Genomic DNA, 22,474 nt, shown 5'->3' with positions numbered 1-22,474 from the left:
ACAGCTGTCAAAGAGTTCTGTTATCACTGCATGCAAGACTGGTAGGTCTGCAGATTGCTGTCTGACCACCGATACTTGCACTGCCTGTGCTGCAGATGTACGATCCTCTGATTGTTTACCCTTTTGCATGAGGTTTACCTTTTGTTCACAGAACCATATTTAGAAAAAATAGGAGACTTTATGTAGGCATCCAAATAAATGGCCTGTCCTCAAAGTCCCCTGTTAGCAGCAGTTGCAGCTGACCGTCCTTACTCTGAAATAAAGGAGTTGTGTCTGTACAGTCTTTTTGAGGTTGAGGTGCTATACTTGCTGTGTTTCATTCTGGTAACAAAGCTGGACTCTGCAGTATCATACCCTTCTCGATCTGTCCGATATTGTAGCTGACCTGCTAAGATTGGACAAAATTTGCACTGGATTTAGATACTGCTATATGTCTTCTCTGTTCCCCTCTTCCTTGCCTCCCCTATTTTCTGTCTGAACTGCTATCTCATTTACCTGACTCTGAACCTGAATACTCTAGAAGGCAGCCTTGCTGCCCAGGTCCAGTGCTTGCTGCTGCTGCGAAGCAGAGCTGAATGCCCTGAGAAGTAGCCCAGGGAACATGTGAAGCTGAGAGCTGTCTTTTGCCACGCTGGGATGCCAACACAAGTACAATGGCTGCTTGTGTGTGAGAGTCATGCCACAGTAAGGGAAGTGAGAGGACGAAGACCAGTTGATAGTTGATCTAAGAGGGTAATAAAAGGAGAAGAAACAGAAAAGAAGGGGAAAAGAGGGGATATAAGAGAGAAAGCCTAGGTTTGAAGACTGACTGCTGCATGAGCTAGTGACAGAACTAAATCAGAGCTGTGTTCTTTCCTTTTCTTTGTCCAGTAATGTGGGAAAGGGGCAGGATGGGGGATGGAAGGTGGGCAATAGAGTCACTGGCTTTAAAGTTTCTGGCAGGGTGGGCAAGATAGGCCTGGGGATGGCTCTCTGTCACTCTTGCTGCTGCAGCCCTGCTGGTAAATCCTTGACAGTACGCCCAAGGGAGTGAAACTCAGCCGGAGCATCTTTTTCTCTATGCAGTTTTGTTTTCAGCCAGTGAACAATATGACCAGCTGAGGGGAGTTGACTGGGGTTGCAGAGTGTCAGCACTGCCTATGCTGGGGTTGTGATCCTTGTGCTTGCTCTGCTTTGCTGGTTCAGCCATGCTTGCCATTGGTGCTATGTCAGTCACTTCTGCACAGGGAGCAGAGGTGTGCATGGGGGTGGGTAGTATTCCTGGAAGCATCTCTTGGAAAAAAGCAGAGACTGGAATGCTTCATTTACCCACGTAAAAGAGGAAAAGGATGGGCTTGAATATCAATATCTGTGTTTTGGAGTCTGTTTCTAAATTGATTAAAAACCCAAGAAAAGTGTTCACTTATTTATTGTTATGACTCTTTGTCACGTTGCATATAATTCTTAACCCTCATGAGTGTATCTCTCTATAGGTATACACAAACAGGAAGAGAGAATATTGATGTTGCAGTACTTCATTAACACAGAAGTGAAGTTTCATTGTATTAGCATCTTCGGCACCTCTTGCCCCCCTCCCTCCCCCTTTCCAACTGCTTCAGAACAATTGCAATTGCTTTCCATGCAGTGAAGTCATCCCATTTAGGAACAGGCATTGGGTTTATCACCAGTGTACTTTTCCGGAGGAGTTTGATTACCATGTTCCCAAGGCATGCTCTGATTTGTGGCACTCTTTCAAAAAGTGACTAATGAATTTTGAGACTTCCATAAAGGGGATTGTTGCTGAGAAATGCTCAGCAGCACGCGCTTGGGCTTGGTTAGAATGTCCCAATTTGGGCGGCTGGAACATCTAGCTACTTCTACAGACAGGGGTTTTAGCAAATTATTTCCTGTAATACTTCTCTCCCTGAGTAGCCAGGCGGCTCAGAATTGAATGAAGTTCCATCTGGTCAGCGAGAATAGCACCAAATCCTTGGCACTGTGCATCTCAACTGGATGCAGAGTCGGGGTGCTCTGGCGTGTTCTGTGTCTGTGTGCAGGGGGGTGAGAAGTTGGCAGAAATCTCTGAAGTGCTCTGATCCGCCCTCTGGAGGATAGTCTCTCCTTTCTCCAGTGACTAAATAGGGAGTCCAGGGAGGCAGAGTTTCCATAGCTGGTTCCTAAAATCACCATCCTCCTCAAGTTTGTCTTCCCGCTGTATGAGAAACCTCTGGGGAAGCTGGCAGTCTGAGGGCAGAGGGAGAATGTTTTGCAGTTCCTGCTAAATGAAAGCAGGATGTGAAAGGATGTTAAATGCTGTAGTCGTGGAGGTGGATTGTCTGCAGAAGGCGTTCAGCAGTTGTTCTCTGGAATTACTATTCAATATCCAGCAATATTTCTGCTTTATGCATTGTTGTTCCTACTGTTTTTTTAGGCGTAATTAACACAGAACCAGTCTATGTCTGAGAAAGTGCAAGCTCTCCCACCTTTAACTGGGAAATAAACTAAGACCAAAGAGAAACCTGTAGTCTACATCTGGCAGAAATGGGAGTAGAGCTTTCCCATTGTGGTTTGAGTGCTGCTGCTGTGCAAGCTTGTAGCTGCATCAGAATGAGAGAGGTTTCTGCAACCACCTTAGGGTGTGAAGGATAGAGGGCATGTAATCCTGACCATGGAAAGCACTGAAATAAATAAGTGCTGAAATCCCACCAAGCCCATAGCACTTGAGTATGTCTCTCCTTGTTATCTTTGAAGATCTGTGGGCGTTACTGTGCTCACCAGAAGAAAATAGAAATTGTAGCGTACTTTTTTGTGTGTGTGTGTATTTGAGATTGCACAGCTAGAGGGCAGAAAAATTCAAGAAGAACCACAGGTGTCCATACAGTACAGTTTAGACTGAGTTTGGTCTGAAAGCCCAGGGGGAATTGGAACTCCTGGGCTTTTTCAGTGAAAATTAATGAGGAGTTATAAATTGAAATAAAGGGGAGGGGCACAATTAGGAAAGGGAAAGTAGTGGTAAACTCTTCTCCCTGGCTCTAGTTTTGGGGGAAATGTAGTTTGTTGCAGTTGCTCCTTTGCTCCTTTCAGATGAAATTCAATTCTGCAACTCTCCAAAGACAAATAATTTATTGCATGCCTTTGTATCTTCTGCACTGGGAATTTGATTTCCCCTGAAAGGCACCTGAGTGGCTGACAGAAAAAAGATGCTTTGTTTCTTCACAGACTGATAGGGCAGGGAGCTTTTTCTGCACAAATAGAACAAATTATTTTTTCCAAGATGGGGTTCCAAGTTTGATTGCTTCCAAACTGAAAGCTGTAGCAGTAGTGAGCCCCAGACATTCATGAGTGTTTCTACCTTGAATATTTGAAGAGCTTTTGTCCTTCCTTGCTCAGTTGGAAGACTCAAGTTTTTTCCAATGGAATATTTGGGGGCTTTTTGATTCGAAGGGGAAAGCCGCAATATGAGGTTTAATTCCCCCAAAGAGTCCGGTTTTGCTGTGAGTGAGCTGGAGAGTCTAGGGAAAGTTTATATCCTTCCCATTGCTGAGTGCAAAAAGGTGGTATCCACCAAGTGGTTCTGCTGTGTTTCTGGATCCATTCTGTTATCAGCTTTGTAGTTCTTTTGAGAAATGGTTGGTTTTTCTTTCTTTTTTCTGAGGCTTTATTTCAGATAGTGAAAGCAGGAGAGGATACTGTTCCCTTTTTTTAGGGAAGGAAGATCTTTTTTCAAGGGTCGTCAAGATGATTAAGCCTTTTTTCCTCAGCTTCCTCATGCACTGGAAAAGTCCTCCTGAAGAAGCTGAGACAAATCACTTAATAGAATATAATCTGATGTGGCAACAGGAGATGGGGAATTTTTGTTCACGTTTAGTTTTTGTGCCTGTAACTGTGGGTCACTGGAGTTTGCTTTGACATCAGGAGAACTTTGTTCTCAGTAACAGTTCTTAGTGTCCTGAGCCACTGGAGGGTAAGTTCTCCAAAGAGTCGTAGAATCATTTCATTTACAGAGAGATCATTTACAGACAGAGTGGTGAGGTGCTGGAACAGCTGCCCAGAGAGGTTGTGGATGCCCCGTCCCTGGAGGTGCTCAAGGCCAGGTTGGATGGGGCCCTGGGCAGCCTGGTCTAGTATTGAATGGGGAGGTTGGTGGCCCTGCATGAGGCAGGGGGGTTGGAGATTCGTGATCCTTGAGGTCTCTTCCAACTGTGGTCATTCTGTGATTTCAATTGAGAAACACCTGCAACATCATCAAGTCCAACCATCACCTAGCACTACCAGATCCTCCACTAAACTGTGTCATGTAGGGCTGTGTCTGCATGTCCCTTAAATACTGTCAGGGATAGGAAACATCACCACTTCCCTGAGCAGACCCTTCATTTGCTTAACCACCCTCCATGAAGAAGCTCTTGTTAGTATCTTATCTCAACCTCCCTATAGCTCTGTCTGGTTCTATCCAAAGTAGAAGAAGAGGTGTTTGTTTTAAAACAAACAGAAAATTAACCCAAACCCCAATAATGATTAAAACAATGACAAAATCCACCATTGCCCCAAAATCAGAAAACACTAGTGATGATGAAACTGTCTGTAATCTCTATACATCTGCAGGTTGAGACCTGACAGTGTTGTACTTTGGGGCCTGACTTGCCTTGTTTTTGCATACATAAATTTTGATTCTGAAAACTTAATTGCAACTAGCTTACTGCATTATGAGAGTGCATGTTTCTTTTCACACTAACAACAAAGCTAGCTGTGGGCTTCTAAGGAGGAAGGAAGGATGCCTTTTGTGAAGGATAGCTAGAGAAGAAAGGTGACAAAATACAAAGGAACATGTCATTGTGTGGAGCCGTTTAACAGGTGAGTTGCAGTTAAATGTTGTGGATCCAGACGTATTTCACAGAATACTTTTTTTCTGTTCTTGGCACGATTGGTAATTTTATACTTTGTTGTTTGCAGTAGAGATGGGAAAGGCTCTACACCTTAAATGGAGGAAAGGGAAGCTAACCATGGGCACAGGATGGGGAGAAGAAGAGTTCTACAACATGAACTACACCTTACACAAGAAGAGAGCTTTCTGAAGGCTTTACTCAGAAGTCTCCATTAGTTTAGAGATGTTTCACTGTCTGCTGTAAGGAGTCCTGCATTTGAGAGACCATTCAGGGATGCACAGGATGGACTCTGATAGGTTTCTTCCAGAAGTGGGGTGATTTTTGATGTGGTTTCAAAATATGAGCCTGTGTGTGGTTGTACAACACTATGCTACAGTAAAAAAAGCTAGAATTACTGTGCTGTGTAGGTGATTCTTCTGTCTTTTAATGGTCCCTTACATAATCCCTTTAATTTTTGTAAGTTTATGGTACAAGACCACGAATATCTCATTTGTACTATTGTTTAAGTCAGCTTTGTCTGTAGTATCTGTAGACTTACGGCAGGGGCTGCAAGGGGAATTATCCTTTTATAATCTGTGCCAGGTTTAGATCCAGATCATACAGTCACTGGCTGAGAATTTTTCTCTATTTTATAGAGGTGACTTTTTGGGTGACTGTTTCCTAATACACCAAGGACCTGACATCACGCTGGGATGCAGCTCTAAGATAAAGCCATTTCCTGCTCACTTCTAGCAATATCATTTATTGCATGATTTTGATTTGTTTCGGTGAACTTACTTAGCTGAAGAACTAATATCTTTCAGTCCTTTTGAGTTACAGTGTCCATTAGGCTTTTCAATCTGCCTTGAAGCAGTCAGTGTTCACTGTGGGTCATGTTTGCCTTATGTGGCAAAACACTTCTTAGCTTGTGGGTCATACTTACCTTAGGGAAGTAAGGTAACTGTGGCTAACTGTGCCCTTTTGCATTCACACCAGGAATTGGAGCCTGCAGGTTCTGAAGTCTGTCTCTAGCCTTTTGGGAACTGAAAGCACTTTCTTTTAGGAATGTTTAGCCTGTCATCTAGGGCATTCAGAACCTTAGATGTTCTCTGAGAAATCAGGACTGTTCTATATACTTCTAATAAACCCAAAGCATTAGAACACCTCTCCTGGCAAACATTAGTATTTCTTCTTTGAAATGCCTACTGTGGGACTCTTAGGAAATTTCAGTTGTTCTATGAAGCTGGACCTTAATTCTGTTCCAGATAGAATTTGGGTTAATTCTCTCCTGAAGGGATAAGGAACTGTGTTGGTCGTACAAGCTCAAACAGCAATTATTGGAAATTGACTCAGTTCTGACTTTTCATTTTATTAGCCCTGAATAAGCTTTCACAATAGGATTAACTTTAAATATTCTCGCCTGTTGCTGTGTTCATGTGGATTTGTCTGCAGGGAAGTATAATTAAATGCCCAGTTCCACTTTGAGATGTAGAAAAGGCATTGAAACTTTATAGGAGAGTGAAGAAAGATGAAGCAAGAGGTGCTGATAGAGCTCTTGCACATACATAAAAAAAAAAAAAAAAAGTGTACAGGTGATGCTATTGTTATTTTTGTACCTAGAGAGAGCCGGTTTGAAACCTTTGTGGTCAATGCTCTTTTTTTGTGTGCAGCCAGGCTAATGTGAACAGATTGTATGGGCTAATTTGGAAGGCAGGTGTTCTCATCATAAAACCACTGGTGTAATAGGCGTGATGTGTCATGTCATGCTCATGGGAAAAGGTCAAGAGCAACTGGACACAAACTGACTTTTACCTGTATTTGTGATTCTTCAAGGTCATTTTCTGACATGCAGATCATTCAGTGGAGGGAAAGTTGCTCACTGATGACTAATGATCTATTTTACCTTCTTTCTCATAGAAACAAAACTATATTTTCACAATATCTAGCATCAGAATCTCTTGCCCCAGTTTGCTTTCCAGTTTTGAATGTTTGAAACACCTCAGTTAAAGGTCTAGGAATCACTTTTTCACAGTTGTGCTTCCTCATTACAGCGTTTTTCTTCATGCATTCAGAATCTTTTCAGTCTCTCCTTGTATTTAAAATAATGCTGTGTATTGGGTAAATGCACCATTTTCTCTACTGGTCCTCAGAAAATAAGAATCTAGTTCTGGTGTTGACTGGCCCATTATTACCTTAATTTGAGTCATTCAAGCCGTGGTTTGCTTCACTACTCAGCCTGGGTATGGCAAGGTCGGTACCTCAAGTTAAATTATATCTCTTGAAGTGGGATTTGTGGGTGAGAAGATTTCTTGTACAGCTCTGACTGCTTGTTCAGATGGCCATCACCTGCACATAGACATGCACAGATTTACATTTCAGATGCAAAATATGCGAAACTTTTGACTTAAGAACACATTCCTGAGTCACTTAAGTTTGTTCTTTATATAGTATTTAATTTGTTTTGGAGTTAAAGTTTTTTTCTCCATCCCCCTCTGATGATGGTGTTCTAGAACAGCTGCATTTGAGATTTTGCTTTACTTCTTGAAGCTTCAAAAAGAAATGTAGCAATGGCAGTGTTTTTTAACATGCACAAGGGAAAAAGGAATGGGGTGTTGTTTCAAGAGATTAAAAAATGTCTTCCTTTTATTCCCTTTACTGCAGATGCCCGAGATGTAGAGCAGTTGAGCAAGAATAACATTACGCACATTCTTTCAATTCATGACAGTGCCCGTCCTATGCTGGAGGTAAGAGGGATGGAAACTCCATAATAAACTTACTTTGACACTGAGAGTCACAGCTACCTTGGGATTTATGTCGTGTTCTGTATGACAGATGTTTTGCAATGGAATTTGGAAATGTTTGACAGCTGTAGTCTTGGGATTCAGTCACAAATTTTGCTGTTGCTGCTGTTATAACAACAAGTAATCTAGCTGACAAAGAAAGAGACAATTATAGTGTCAGTCAGTATAATACAACAATGGGATTGTTATCAATCTAGTAGTAAAGGCAGATTTTCTTGTGTGTGGAGTTCATGCATCACATCAACATTCCTTCTCCCTTTTTCGCACTGCCAACTCACCTCTGTGCTGGGCCACTTTCTTGAATCTTTAAATCGAATTGTTGTCTGACTAGTTTGCAGTCCTCCTTAAGTCCTGGGGAAACAAGAGCTCTCTTGTGTAATGTATCTAAGACAACGGAGTGTCTGTAGGTCTCCAACTCTTTAACACAAAATATTATTCCTTGTTTTATGAAAGGGGAGCTTATCTCAAGAGTTGAAATGACTTGACTTGCTGTGTTATCCTAAAGCAGTGAAAGAGTTGGAACCGATCTGTTACTCTGTTTGACTGTGCTTTCTTCTTTATGCCATGTTGCCTTAAAGGGAGAGAAGTGTGTCAAGGCTTTGCTACACCCTAGAATCCTGCTGTTGATTTATATTGAACTATTTGTCCTCTTAAATTCACTAGCTCATTCCGTGCATTTCATTTTTTGTGAAATATGGCAAAGAGGAAGGTAAGACAGTTGGTGGTTTCACCTCTGGGATCTCTCCTTTTCACTCTTGTCACATGAAGTCTCTAGTGGATTCAGTCCTAAAACTACAAACTTACTACAAAACTTCCACTTCTCCCAGGCAAATCAGTAGTCAAGCTGAACAAAAGATATCCCAACAAAAGATGTTGCGATTAAAACAAAAATGAAGTTCATGGGGAATTCAAGGTTTTCTTTTAGCTCAGAAGTGGATTTAAGCAGAGTTTACGTAAGCTGTTAACTTTGAAGTGTCCATCTGACTTACGTTGAGCCTGATGCAGGTTAGTTCTGAATCACTGAACTTCAAACTGCTCTTAGTTGAGGAGAGATGAAGTTGCTTCCTCTGGGGTGCTGCTCTCTAAAATGAGTAGAGGTTATATTTGTTTTATTATCATTATTAGAAAGGTAGGAATGCTAATTATGGCACATTCCAGCTGCAACCTCAGGTCAGTGTTTCTTGTGGTGGTGGTGGTAGTTCTGACAGCCCACACGCCTTCCTGACATGGCGTTGCATCTGTTTGTGGGTCTGTGTGGTGAACAGATCTGGGAGCTTGTGTGAACCAAATATAATCAAGTCACCATTTCTTCCTCTAGCTACTTCCACAAAAGACACTGAGTATTAAATTTACCCAGCTCAGTTCCCAATCTGGTTCATGATGCAGTCTTAAAACTTACAGTGGTTGAGGAGCAGTGGCTGGTCAGTGGCTGGTTCTTTGTTCACCCTTGCCTCTGAAATAAATGTTTCTCTAACTGTGCCTTCTGTTTTTGCAATGTGCAATGTATTCTTCTCCTTGCAGGTGCTGTGGAAAGCAACAGTTAAACTTCTGTAAATAGAGCAAGGATTTCAAGGTCCATTTGTTTGGGAGCTGAACTGATTATTATTGCTTTATCATTCATAGTCTTACTGTGAACTTACTTTATCTGCATCTGAATGTTTCTCTTTTGGAACAAAGACCTAGAAAACATTGTGTTACTTCCTTTATTATTTGCATCTTCCCATGTCTGTAGGTAGGTTTGTTTATAGCTGATGTATCCATGTAGTGCTTGAGGCTTGTTCTCAAGTCCACTGAAGTCAAACAGGAATGTTTTTCTGATGCATTTCCCTTCCTTTTATGCTAGACATCACTGTTTGCAAGTGAGAGCCTACGTTGGTATTCAGAAATCCATTTAATTTTATTTGGACCTTTGAACATGGAATTGCTGTGAATTGAGAAGCTTTTTTTCCTGAGGCTCCCTGTTTTGTGTGTGTGGGCATTGATCGTTTCTAAAACGCTGCATTGTCATGAGCAGCAGTAGGTGCATTTGTCTCTTGCTAACAAAATTTCAAGGATTTCCTAATTATCCTATAGGGAATGTTACAAATATTCCATAAAGCAAAGTTTTCTCTGCAAACCACGAAAGGGTAAGTGTTTTTAGGAACAGAAAACTCACTGTTGTTGTCAAAGAGGATTTGGTCCTCTTTATCTGTCTATAGAACAAACAAATATGGGTGCATACTCTCAGAGAGGTGCCAGATTACTCACATCTTGCTTGTCATGTTTTGAAATTATGGTAGTGACTGTTGCAAAAGTTCTTCTGATAAAGCACCTGAAGCTGCAAACCTTGAGTAGAGGATGAAAATGAGCAATCTGGTTTCAATGTCCGCACTGGGTTGGAAGAATACTCAAGAGAAAAAAGTAAATGTCCAGTACATGTGGAGAGCACTAACTTGTTAGATTATAAAATTACTTTCCCTTTTAGAAGCTTAGGATATTGCCACTCTCTTGACAGATTGTTCTTACCTAACTGTGTTTGGTAATTCACAGTAGCTTATAAAATGTGTGCTTCTTTCTGTGTTTTATATGTATTGCTGTATTTGGAAGTATTTTCTAGTAGCTTACCAGCTTGCTAGAAAATGACTGAAGAGTTTCAGAAAAAACATTTGTTATATTGGTTTAGGTTTCATAGTGTTTTTCTGTTGAAGAGATGATTAAAAGGAAGCTTTTCTCACTGAGATTTGGTTTCAGAAGTTATTTTGATGATTATTTACAAATGTTCATGGACTTCCAAGTTGTGTGCGGCTCATAATTGAAGTTCAGCCTTGGAAAGCTGTGGTGTGCTTTCAAGTTGGAATAATGAGAAAAAGTAGGTTGGTAAATCAGCTGGAATATAACATTTTGCATACACTGAGATATGGTCAGCCTACATTAAGTACAAGACATAAAATTGTTTTGTAAGGCTTTCAGGTGTTTTAGACTGAAAGGAATCTGCCAAAATCTGGACTAAGCTATCTTGCAGTATTGCCCCTTGGTTCTTGTTAATTAAATTATTTCAAGAAAATATAAAACCAAGCCTAAAATTAATTCATATTTTAAAAGCATCCTGAGGCTGCTGTTCCGATGAAGCACACCGTTGCTAAATGGGATCTTAACCTGTTAAGTAAACATTTTATATTTTAAAGATGCATGTTTATAACTCCATCAGAAAAACTGTAGGTAACTGGTGGCACGTCCCAGTGAAAGGGCTGTGTGCCACACTCAGCAAGGTTGTTACTTCAGCTGTGCAGAAGGAGCCCTCTGAATTAGAATGATGTCCAACAGTGCTGCGTGTTCCCACACAGACATGGAAGCAGGTTGGCTCCTCCAGAGCACTCTGGACAGCTGCTGTTGGAACACTCACAGAGGTTTTATATCCACACAAAAGCCATATGCAGAGAAGAACAATTAGGTTTCTTGCCACCTGCTTTCTGATCTCTTTCTGAGCTAGTTCAGATTTGAAAACCTCTGGTCAGAATGTAAGAGAGAGTGAAAGGCAGATGGGAAATCAGATACCTGTGTGCTTTAAGTGGTTGTGTAGCTTGCAATGACCTGTTGTATCTCTTAGTTGAACTCCTTTTTTGTTTTAAGGCCAAGACAAATAGCTGTTGGGCTTCAGAGACCAAAATGCTTAAAGATCTGACTGCTGTGATATCTAGGCATCCTAACCAAGCAGTCATTCAGAATATAAAGAGAAAATGAACACTTAATTCCTCCTAGGCACTTCTTCCCTTTCTCTACAGACAAGCTGTTGCTTCAGAGAAATCTAATTGAGCCAATTAGAGCCCTTGCTTTTGGCAAGCAGTGTTCTTTTGGGATGCTCTGGGAAATGGCCCCCAGGAGACATTCCTATCAAGCTCAAATGCTACTTTACTTACTAGAGCTTTTCAGTATGTTAGAGGATACAAAACCTAACACGTTAGAGCCTACTTTGCTACTACTGTTGAGAAAAGCATGCAGCAAAGTCATGTTGGTGATGTTGACCTTTACTCTACTCCTTTAAATCTGGGACCTAACCAGTTCTGTGCCAGTTGATCTAAGCGAAGGAGGTGAAGGCAAGTCTTGTTAATGTTTCTTACAGTAATCTGGTTGCAGGTCGTTTCACTGTGGAATTTCCAGGCGTTTGACCCTGTTTGGAGGGATGGCACTTGGAGGTGCATGCTGGCCCAAACTAAGTAAGATGCTGGTGTAGACTGTGCAGCTGTTTCAACAGAGCTGTGTCCCACTGTGGGAAGTGTGTACTGTTGTGGGTAATCATCTGTCAGCTGAATTTGCAGCATCCTTAACAGTTACTCTTGCCCTTTCCCTGTCCTTCACACTGCATACACACACACACATTTAAATAACGGTGAAAACAAAAATGTTTCCCCTCTGCATCGTGCAGTAGTTGTTGTGTGTAATGTGGGAAGGCCTACGGCATGACTCCTAGAAGCAGAAGGGGTGCTAGGAATTATTCTGTTTTTGTGGCTGTTCAAGCTCAGTCCCAGAGACTGATAACCACAGAAGAAGGCAGGAAATTACCTGATTACAGTCTTCAGGTCCCCATGCAGAGAAACCATATTGGTGTAAGAAATGAAGGTACATGTGTTCAGGTTGGAAGTAAGCAAGATTTTTAACAAGGAGGATAAGTAATTGCTGAAAAATACTGCCAAGGCAGTGGTGAATTTTCTTGTGCTCCACTTTTGTGTGAAGTCAATTCATGCCAAGTGTAAAGGTCTTTGAACTTTGTACTTCCATGTTGAGCACTTCTCAGTCCTTGGTCTGTCCGAGATGCTTTGAGGTGCCAGCTGTGGAGACTGCTGAGTATATTGCAGGCACCTGCCCATCAATCCAGAAATGGACTGAAACTACCAGCTTCTTTCACATGGTACACCACACATTTGTCAGTTATCAATAATTTTGTTTTTTTTTCTCTTAACTAACACCAGAAGTTTGACTTAGTAAATGTTTAACATGTATTACTGGTTGCCTGTGTTTGTAGAGTTTAATTTGAGAGATTAATTTGTTTACAGTGTTCTCATTGTCAGACGACCTGTGCTGCACTGCAGGCAGCTAAATGCTGCACTCATCTTGGAGACATCGCAGTAACAACATAGATCTTAACAAGAGTTTACCTGGGCATCCCTGTACTGTCCTCAGTCACAAAAGCTTTCCATGTTTACAGCAGCTCTGTTTGCAACATATTGCATTAGGAGTAGGCTTTTGCATGTGTGCTGCTTCTGTATGCCTGTGAGTTTTTTGTTCTTTTTTGTTGCTAGAGAACTTGTTTTGCTTTTATTTTTATTTTTAGTGTCCTTTTTTGGATGGAGTGTATCAGTACATGAGTGTAGTCATTTGACTGAAGTGTAAGTAAAATCCTGACAAAATATGCCTGATTTTCTGGAAGTTCGGAATGTTATTTTTCTTTGCCCAGTACCAAAAGTTCTTGTAAGTTTTAGACATCCCTATTTCATGTAAATAACCAGCCCGTATCCTGGTGATAATCAGGTACTCAGATGCTGTTGTTTCAAGTCTTGTGGCTTGCTAGATTTATTCTCTAAATGAGTGATCTTAAGGCACTTCATTTTTGAATGCTGCAATGTCTTCTTTCTCAATTTCTTGCTAAGAAAATATTTTAATACCCATGAGACATCTACTCTTCTTTCCTCTCACTCAATATACTATCTTATAGATTGTTTTAATCCTCACTCTGCAGTTAACCAAAGCACCATCAGGTTAGAGTCATTTAATTTTCTTTCCTTGAGCATTCTGATGTCATTAACAGTATCATCTTTACCTGGTATGTGCTGTCTCCATAGCTGCAGCTTTTCTCCTTGTTTTCCTGATCTGATGACTGTGAAAGGTTGCAGGGGGAGTTAGGCAAGAGCAAATTGCTAAGCATCTTGCTTGTTCTGCTTGCTCATGCAGCCAGCACAACAGAACTGTATATTTGAGAATAAACGGGATGGTCCAGTAGAAATAGGATTGCAAATATTCTATCCTTGAGAAACTTAGTCAAAAGAGAGAAGCACAGTTAAAACTCTGTGCTGTTATTTAAGAACAATCTTTCTTGCTCCTTGAGTAAAGAGTAAAAAGATAAAATCATAGAATCATAGAAGTATCTTCTGAGATCATTAAGTCAAACCGTCAGCCAGTCACCACCGTGCCCACTGGACCATGTCCGCAAGTGCCACATCTGCACGTTTCTTGAATAGTCATAGCCTGCAGGCCTAGTATAGATAATGCATTTATATCAGGCTGCATCAAGATCTGGATCTCATTTCATTTTTCAAAGCCTGGTTGGATGTTGTAAATCTTAATGCATTTCCAGTTGGACGTGACAGTCGTGCAAATGTGTGAAGATCATCTTTAAAAAACCCACATAAATAAAATTAAGAAAAACAAAGTAAATTGTTCTGCCACAATTCAAATAATCTGCCTCAATATGGAAGTTTTTTTGTTGGATTTTTTTTTTTTTTTTAAATGTATGTGTGTGCGTTGGGGACTTTGTGCTGAAACAAGGGGAATAAAGATCCTGTCATGCCTCTTGACAGCTCTGGAAGTGCTGAAAGCCACTTCAGTTCTTTCTTCCCTGTCTCTGTAATGCGAAGGAATATCCTCACACAGCATTTGTCTGGGCTCAGAAGCATACCAGTTCACAAAGTGAAATAACTGAAAAAGGGAAAAATAGGAAAACTAAGCAGCTGGCATCTGCTAATTCTGGACAGATGTGGTTTAATGAGGAATACTAGTTTATTAAAACTGCATTATAGTGTTGGATAACATACAGAAGCCTTGAATTGGAAGAACCTTTTCATATATGAAAATTGCATGTCAGTGGCATGATGAAAGAAATCCCCGCTTCATATGACTGGCAGCACGTTGTGTGCATAGACTCTGCTGTCCAGAGACTTAGGGGAACTATTAAAGGGTGAAACGGAAAAGAAGTCTTCAGAATCAGAGTTGCTAATATATCGCAAGGTCGTTGCTGTTTTATAAAGATTAGCTCAGCAAATTATTTAGTCAAGTCAAGCTATTGCTTCTGTCTACAGCAATAAGCTCTCATATGACCAGCATTGCCACCAGTGGAAGCGATCAATTTTCAGCCTTTATGAACATCAAGGGGAAGTATAGAAACTGCCTCTTCTAATAAAAATACTTAACTTTCTTTTATGGTATTTCAGTGCTTTTGGGGTAAGGTTTTCCCCTTCTGTGTCAAAAGACCATGCTGAGCAAAATAGGTACCATCTTTCTCTCAGGTGTAGTGGCACCAGAAGATTTTCTCCTGTTCAAAGTAATGCCTTTTCTGGCTTTGGCTCTGTTTGTGAAGTTAGGAGCTCTGACTAATTTTTCAGAAATGACTTTGATGTCCCACTAAGAAGCCTCTAAGTAACTTCTACAGAGCAACGTTTAAAGTTTGTTAGGCTGGAATCATCAGTATTTACCCTTGGTAGAGGCTGCTGTAATGGCGATGCAGTCAAATCAGTTCGTTGTTTGAATTGCTCAGTAGCCACTGGCTGTGTCAGGGGAAGCGTGTTCCTTAGTGGCGAATGGTAGGGAAGAAAGGATGAAGAATGTTTGAAGCTTGCAGTCGTTTGTACAAGGGCTTTTTTTGCCCAGCAGATGCCAAGGCTGATTGGGTACTGAGTTGACTGGAGCAGACCAAATGCTCTGACTTACGCTGTGCCAAAGAGGTTGTGTTGGGGGACGTAATCCAGATGTGTAAATGTGAATGTGCTCCTGAGGTATAGTAATTGTGTTCCAGAGTTTCCTGAGACAAAGACAGAGGTGGGACATATTGCTTTAATGTAGTACTTGGAGCTCCCTTAGGGATCAGGGACGAGCGTGATGGATGCATGTGCGGCGCTGAGTAAGCCATGCCTTAACAAGGTCCTTACTCTCAGCTGAAGTATGCAGTCCTGAAGGAGGTGAGAAGTTAAAGTCATTGGTGTTTTCTCCTTCTTCTAATTCTTTCAAGATAAGCCAGATCTAAGATAGAATTAGAAATGATATACAAAGCTCTTTGTAAGCCAAGTCAAAGCCATAACTTTTCAGTGTTTCAGCATTATGTTAGCAAGGTGGATTGAGTTGAGATTAGGTTTGACTGGACTGAATGATAGGGACTTTTCAAAAAATGTTACTAAGAAAACAAACTTTGCAAAAACAAACAAAAAAAGAAACACCCCAAAACCAACACCTCCTCTCAAAAAAAAAAAAAAGAAAGAAAAAACAGCAACAAACCATGACTTACTTATAGTAAAATAGTTTTTTACAAGACAACCCATACTAAGTGTGTAAATTCTATTGCAGGAGCTTTCTGTGGTTCATATTGTTCATCTAATTTCTATGTCATTTATAGTTTTTCAAAATCAAACCTGAGTGTGTTGTTCACTAAAGTCAATTAGCAATCGTGGGTTTTTTGGTTTTTTTTTTGGTTTTTTGGTTTTTTGGTTTTTGGTTGTTTTTTTTTCTTTCTTTTTTTTTTTTTGCTGAAGCACAAATGTATTTTCTGAGTCATTAATAAAATCGGCACCAATGGTGATTGCTACAGAAAGCAACTGAAAGGACAAGCAAACGGTTGAATGGTTTTCAGTTCAGCATGTTCGGTTTGGTGTATTACTGAACAAAACTCTTCATCAGCTCTTGTTGGTTTGGCTTGAGGAAGCTTTGTGCTGGCTGTTTCCCACTTTAGCTTTTTTGCTGAAATGCCCCTAAACAAAAATAAGTCCTGTCCTCATCTGTTGATGTGACGACTCAAATTAACACATGGTTTTTGACTAACCTGAAAGAACTTGCCAGGTGCTAGAGGTTTCCTATTTGCATCTGGCTTTACAAATTTAAGTTTAGGGTTTTAGGTTTAAAAAAAAATTCTTGGAAGTCGTTGATGGCATCTTTACATAAATTTAAATATAGAGTGATCTATTGCCAAAAATACAGTCTTGCCTTTTTTAACCCCTTTTTTTTTTTTTTTTAAATAAAACCTCTTCCCCCACCCCTCCTGGGAGAGCAGAAATTTTGTAATTGATGTTATTTTTTTCTTCTTTCACCCCTGTCTTTTAACATCCTAAATTGTAGATTCAGATTTCCAGTGCTAATCACAGCGTGAAAAATAAAAAGGTTGTGCATGCAATAACAGAAGGGGCAGCGTTCTGAAGAGCATCTGCTAAACGTACTGAGTTTTGTATAAAAATCCCTGGAGTGTTTTATTTCTCAGATAGGTTAGTATGATTTCGTTGAACTGTGCCTCATTCTACATCACCTCGTAGTGTGTTTTCTCATATAAAAAAGAAAACGTCCATGGAGGTGCTGCACTTCTCTCACAGTACTGCTTTTTGCAGCTTCTCCTGTTTGGATGTGAAGTTTTTCTTGGTATTGAGGCTAAATTCATGTGTTCTTTAGAGATCTTACTTTCAGTCACTGACCAATTATCAGACACATAGTACTTGTGGATGTGTCATTTTGCTACTGCAAAATTCTACGCGTTCTTCTACGAAAACCTGAATGCCAGTTTGTACAACGTTAAAATGAAGCAGGAGTACTTTTTAAGCTTAAAAGTAGGTAAATAGGTTACAAATTGAGTACTCATTAAGCAGTTGGACTGTTTTCTTTCCTGAGCAGTCTGTGGAGTGCTGGATTTAACAACAAAGATGTAATGGTCCTTTTTTTTTTTTTTTTTTTTTTTTTTTTTTTTTGCAGCTAAAGAATTAGAAAGTTCTTATTTTAGTCTTACTGACTTCTGAGTGTGCAATTCCTATTCAATTTCTAGTCTTAGTTGACTGACCTCGAAAATAAACACAAATTTGGAAATGCCTGCAGTTCCAGTAGTATCTTCAGTGCAAAATCTCTGTGCATGCTCACATATACATGTGTGCCTAAACCTTTTTACTCTTAATACCTCAGTGCTCATTGTCACAGAGCTCTTTGGTTCTAGAATCACTGAAATTGTGCCAGTGTTGTTGTTGCTCAAATACCAGTGAATTTTTGAAATTTTACTCAACTCTCGCTTGTTTCAGCTTTGACAATCTGGAAATCAGAATACTTGCTCTAGTTTTGTTAGCTCTCACTGTATCGGTTTAACTGTAGCCTTTAGTTTCAGGGCCTAAGAGACAGAAATCTAGTTTTGGTGGTTACTCTGTCTGCTGGAACAGAAAACAGAAAAGTAAATAATGTTTTATTAATTTCTTTTTTTGTAATCTTAGCACTTTAAAAGAGATGTTTTTAATGGTTTAGGGCATCAGGATCATCACATGAGTGATAATGAAAAGATTTAGAAAAACGTGTGTGTGTTGGAAGGTTTGTTGTCAGATGTGATTGCTCACTTTCTTTTCTCCATTGGTGATTTAGAAGCAACAACTGTAGAGCAGTAGTGAATGAAGAGATGGGCAGAAGAAAGCTGTGTTCAGCGACTCATTGATCTGGAAGCTTAGATGTGAACTGACGAGTATTCACTGGAGAGCATGGTTTTCTTTTGTGTTGGCATACGGATGGAATATTTTGTTGTCTAAAAACATACATGACTTCAGTTTAGTGAAAAAATTGGGTTGATTTTCTGATAATCTGAGAAACTTCAGAGATAAGACACAGTTGACAGAAATGTTTGAATAATTACGTATTAGCAGCAGTACTCAATGAAGTCATTCAATTACTTCATGTACAACTTAAAATAATATTACTTTTCTCCAGTTCTTGCAACAGCAAGCTTTTCTCTGTGGTTTGAAAAATGCCATAATTTTGCAGCAAGTAGTTGTGTTGTGACACCTGGAATATCGTGTGTAGTTGGTGTGATACAATACCTGTTCTGAGGTGTTCTGCCCTTCTTTCACCAAACAGTTTTTAGGGAACTGTCACTACTAAAGAGCAAGGTGATTCATTTAAAATTAATAAATAAAATCAGGACTTGAAGACAGTGTGACATTTAACTTGTGTTGTGTCTTAATTAACGTGGGATTTGGGACCAGCTCTGGATACTGCACATACAACCAGATTAAAGCTTCTTGAATGAAATTGCTGACAAGATGATGGTCTGGAGGTTGTTGAAATTTTCACTTGGAGCTGGTCTGCTTGACTGTTTAACTATCTTTTGATTTTAGTTTGCTCGGTTTTAGTTGCTGTGTTTCACTAATTGTTGCCTGCCTACATCTTACACTTCGTGGTTTCAGAATGGCGAGTGAACTCTGCTAGGTAACAAGCAGTGTCTGTATCTTTCTTGTGTGCTAATACCCTTTCTAAAATTTGTTCCTATTTACTTGTTCCCTTGACATAAGCTGTTCTGCGTTGAGGGGTCCCTTTCAGACAGTTTGTAGATGTTATCTATCTGCAAGATATGTGCACAGGAAAGATAGCAATGTCTTGGGGCACAAAAACCTAGGATCATGATAGTAGTTGTGTAGATTGTTGGGGTTTTTTTTGTTTTTTAAACAACAGCAACAAGCAGTTCAGTAATTAAGCATTCTTTCTGCTGCCAATGTGTTTTTTATAATGTGTATCCAGAATGTAAAGCAAAGCTAATCCCTGAAGTCAAACTACAGCTGTCTACACGAAAGCCCTTGGGGCTCATCTGTCAATACCTACCCCCATACAATCTTTTATAGTTGCAGAATTTCAGGTATACCATTAGGATGAATGATATTTTATTCTATTATTATTTAAACAGTGAGAACCAAAACTTGATGGTAGGGTAGGACCCAACTGCTTGGGTCAAAGTCAGAGTTTAATGCTTTTTTTTCCCCCTTTGGTGAGAGTTGGGTTAAGTAACTGTACAGTACTTCTGAAATGCCACCTCTATTTCTGAGTTGAGTGTGATCATTTGCTCACAGAGAGGAGTCCATCACCACAGCCTTCCAAAAGCCACCATATATGTGAAGTATATTGGTCAAAATACCAAATTCCGGTAACTTTAAACATCTCCTCTTTGAGAAGCTGTGTTACTCAGGCTTGCTGGCTGATGCTGAGCATTGGTGAGCACAGTAATGAAAGGCGTGCCGGTGCTACTTCACTGGAAGCTATGCTGAAGACCTCCAAGAAGAGGCTCTGGATGAGCCATTCAGTACCATATGTGGTCTGTCATAGGCTAGTTTCATGCCTGCTTGTGGTAGTGGGAACTAGCCAGCCATGACAAAAAAAAAAAAAAAAAAAAAGAACATTGTGGCTCTTCAACTTGTGCTGGTACTACTTCTGTTATTAAAGTGAACATGATCTGAAAGCCCCTCTGCATTCAATGTGTGAACAGTGCTCAGCATGTGCCATAGCTTCTAAATCAGCCTGTGCTATCTACGGGAGCAAACCTATACCAGAGGTGTGTGATGTGTGCCAGTGTTAACCTATCTCCTACCTTTAGTTTCCTCCTGTTTTTTGCTCTGGGTGGTAAAGAGTTAAAGGCATGAAGTTGTACAGAGATGTGGTGGAAAGAACAACATGTAAACTTGCTTTCAGGTCACAGGCCCCGATTTACTGCAATGACTCACTTAAAGATGTCCGAGATGAACCTCTCAGATGTATCGTTCAAGATGATTGTCCGAATTTCCTGTCAAAATATAATTATTAGCCTTACTCAGCAGCCTATTGATGGATACATTACTACTGCTACTACATGTTTCTGAGTGAATGTGTCTATGCCAACTGTTGTGCATTGCCTCATGATCGTGAAGCCATCCTGGTGTCCCACAGCAGGCATCCCTCATCCTGATGTGGAGCAGTATAAACTGTCACTTGTTGATGCAGTTCCCTTTGGCAGTGAGCTACTTTGGGTTGTGAACTGCCTTCCTTTCCAGTCTCTCTCCCCTCAACTGTCTTCTGCCATGCAGCTATCCCACAAAGTGCCACATACTGTCACTGTATTGGCACTGTCATTATGGTTCCTTCTCCCTCATCCAGCAGTGCCACATCTCTGTGCTCAGCACCTGTCAGCAAATTCTTCCCTGCTCTGACTCTCTTTCCCAAACCAGAAAGCCTGGACAGAAATGGCCTCACTCTGGCTTGCAGCATGCACCTGGTGGACAGTGAAGGCAGGGATATCTGGTAAAGTATGGAAAGGAAAGGTCAGGCTCTCAAAACATTGTGGCTGTGAAGCTAGCTGAAGAAGTTCTGGTACCTGAGAAAATAGCTGGTGCTTTATGGAAGTGATGGTGAAGAGGTGGAGGTGAGGAATCACCACATCATCTCAGACGTGATGGTGGAGTTCATGCATCTTGTACAGGATTAGCAGAATGATGTGTCATGGTGCCAGAGGTCAGGACCACTTAAAAAAGTGATTGTTCTTTTATATGAGATGGCAGGAGAAGCTTTATCAGAGGAGGATTCGGAGTCAGCTGAGTAAAGGTGGCATTAGAGAAGATGCTGCCTCAGGTAGCCATCGCATTTGAGCAACAAGCTTTTCACACACTGCCCTCCATGTAGGAAATGAAGTGCCTGGTAGATGTATTATGTTCTACCTTGTTGGCAAGTGTTACTAGAAGGATCTCTTGTAAATAAATATTTGATTTTTTTTTTCTGTTTTTTTTAATGATTGAGAGTACAAAATTATTAAAGGGTTTTGCACTGTTACAGAAGGATAAACAAAGGTGCATTTTCTGGTGGACTCTTGTTGTGAGTCCTTGTCTTTACAAGTACGTCTGAATAATTCTCACAACCCTACTTATCTCAGATACTGAAAGACTTGCAGTGAATGGGCTGAAATCTGTGTTCTTGGAAGTTTTGAAACCGTATCTAGCTGACTTCTTAATTGGAAGTGTTCTTTTTCTTAACGGTCATAGGGGCAAAATGAGCTTTGAAAATAGAATGAGTTAAAATGAACATTGACAATGCAAAGCAGTAGTGTATGATAATAGTATTTTAAGGGGTTTTAAGTATACCCTGTAACACTTAGAATGCATCAGAAGTGCTTGCCTAACATTCCTAGTTGATCTTGTAACTTACTAACATACCTGACTAAGAGAGGCTAATTTTATGGAAGAAAAGTATACATTTTATGAGTGTCCTTCTTGAAATTTCCAAAATAATACAAAATAAATAAAAATGCCCCACAAACATTTTCTTCTTTCAAACGCATTACATTTTGCTTTGTTTGCCAGATAGGAAAAGAAAAACAATTGTGTGGAATCAAAAGAAATTTCCTATCAGAATTTTAGATTGTAGGCTTTGTTCAGAGAGAGGGAAGGGTGGCCACTTAGTTTTACTAGAAATATATGAAAAATGACATTTTTTGAAGAAAAAAAAGTGTATGCCTTTTTAGTAAAAATGCTTCTATTTGAAATGTCTTGCTACTGGACCTTGGAATAAGCCTGGCTAAGTTACATGCTGGTGTCTTGGCAACAAGGCAGTTTTAAAACCTGTGTGCAGAGAGATGGTCTCTGCTTGTCTAAGCAATGATAAACCTTTTTCGAAAGTCAGCAAGACTGCACCAGCCTACATCATGACTTAAGTAGTGGTAAATGAGTGTATTTAACTTGGATGGTTTTGTCTCATTTCTTCTTGCTTCTTTACACAGGGAGTGAAGTACCTCTGCATTCCTGCTGCTGACTCACCCTCACAGAACTTGTAAGTTTTCTTTAAAAATAAAACACAAAACCCCAGAAGTCCTTCTGTGCTGTGCTGCCTGTTTTACAATGATTTAGGAGACCTAATTTTGCCCTCTCAGAAATATTACACTAATGTGTTTTTAAAATGCTAAGAAAATACAGTAATGTTTTCTTGCAGCCACTTTGGTTCTGACCCTGCTTTTTGTGTGTAAGGGTTGATAGGAGAGTCAGTATATAAATAAGTATATAAACACTCTTTATTAATTTTGGTGTTTCTCAGTGAGTCTGTTCCTAATACATTCCCAGTTTATTCCAGCCA

General features: G+C 40.2%; 1 protein-coding gene across 1 annotated transcript in view; it reads left to right on the top strand.

The window, feature by feature from the left end:
- The window catches only part of DUSP22 (dual specificity phosphatase 22), a gene marked incomplete at both ends in the record, with an annotated part of 38,363 nt that overhangs the window by 5,642 nt on the left and 10,247 nt on the right, over positions 1-22,474 (top strand). The window contains 2 exons of the mRNA XM_079533738.1: positions 7,503-7,585; positions 22,125-22,174. Coding sequence (XP_079389864.1) covers positions 7,503-7,585; positions 22,125-22,174 — 133 coding nt within the window. The remainder of the gene's footprint in view (positions 1-7,502; positions 7,586-22,124; positions 22,175-22,474) is intronic.

This window comes from Tetrao urogallus, assembly GCF_951394365.1.
Source record: "Tetrao urogallus genome assembly, chromosome: 3".
NCBI lineage: Eukaryota > Metazoa > Chordata > Aves > Galliformes > Phasianidae > Tetrao > Tetrao urogallus.
Note: the sequence above shows the minus strand (reverse complement) of the source record. Positions and strands in the feature narration are given on the sequence as shown.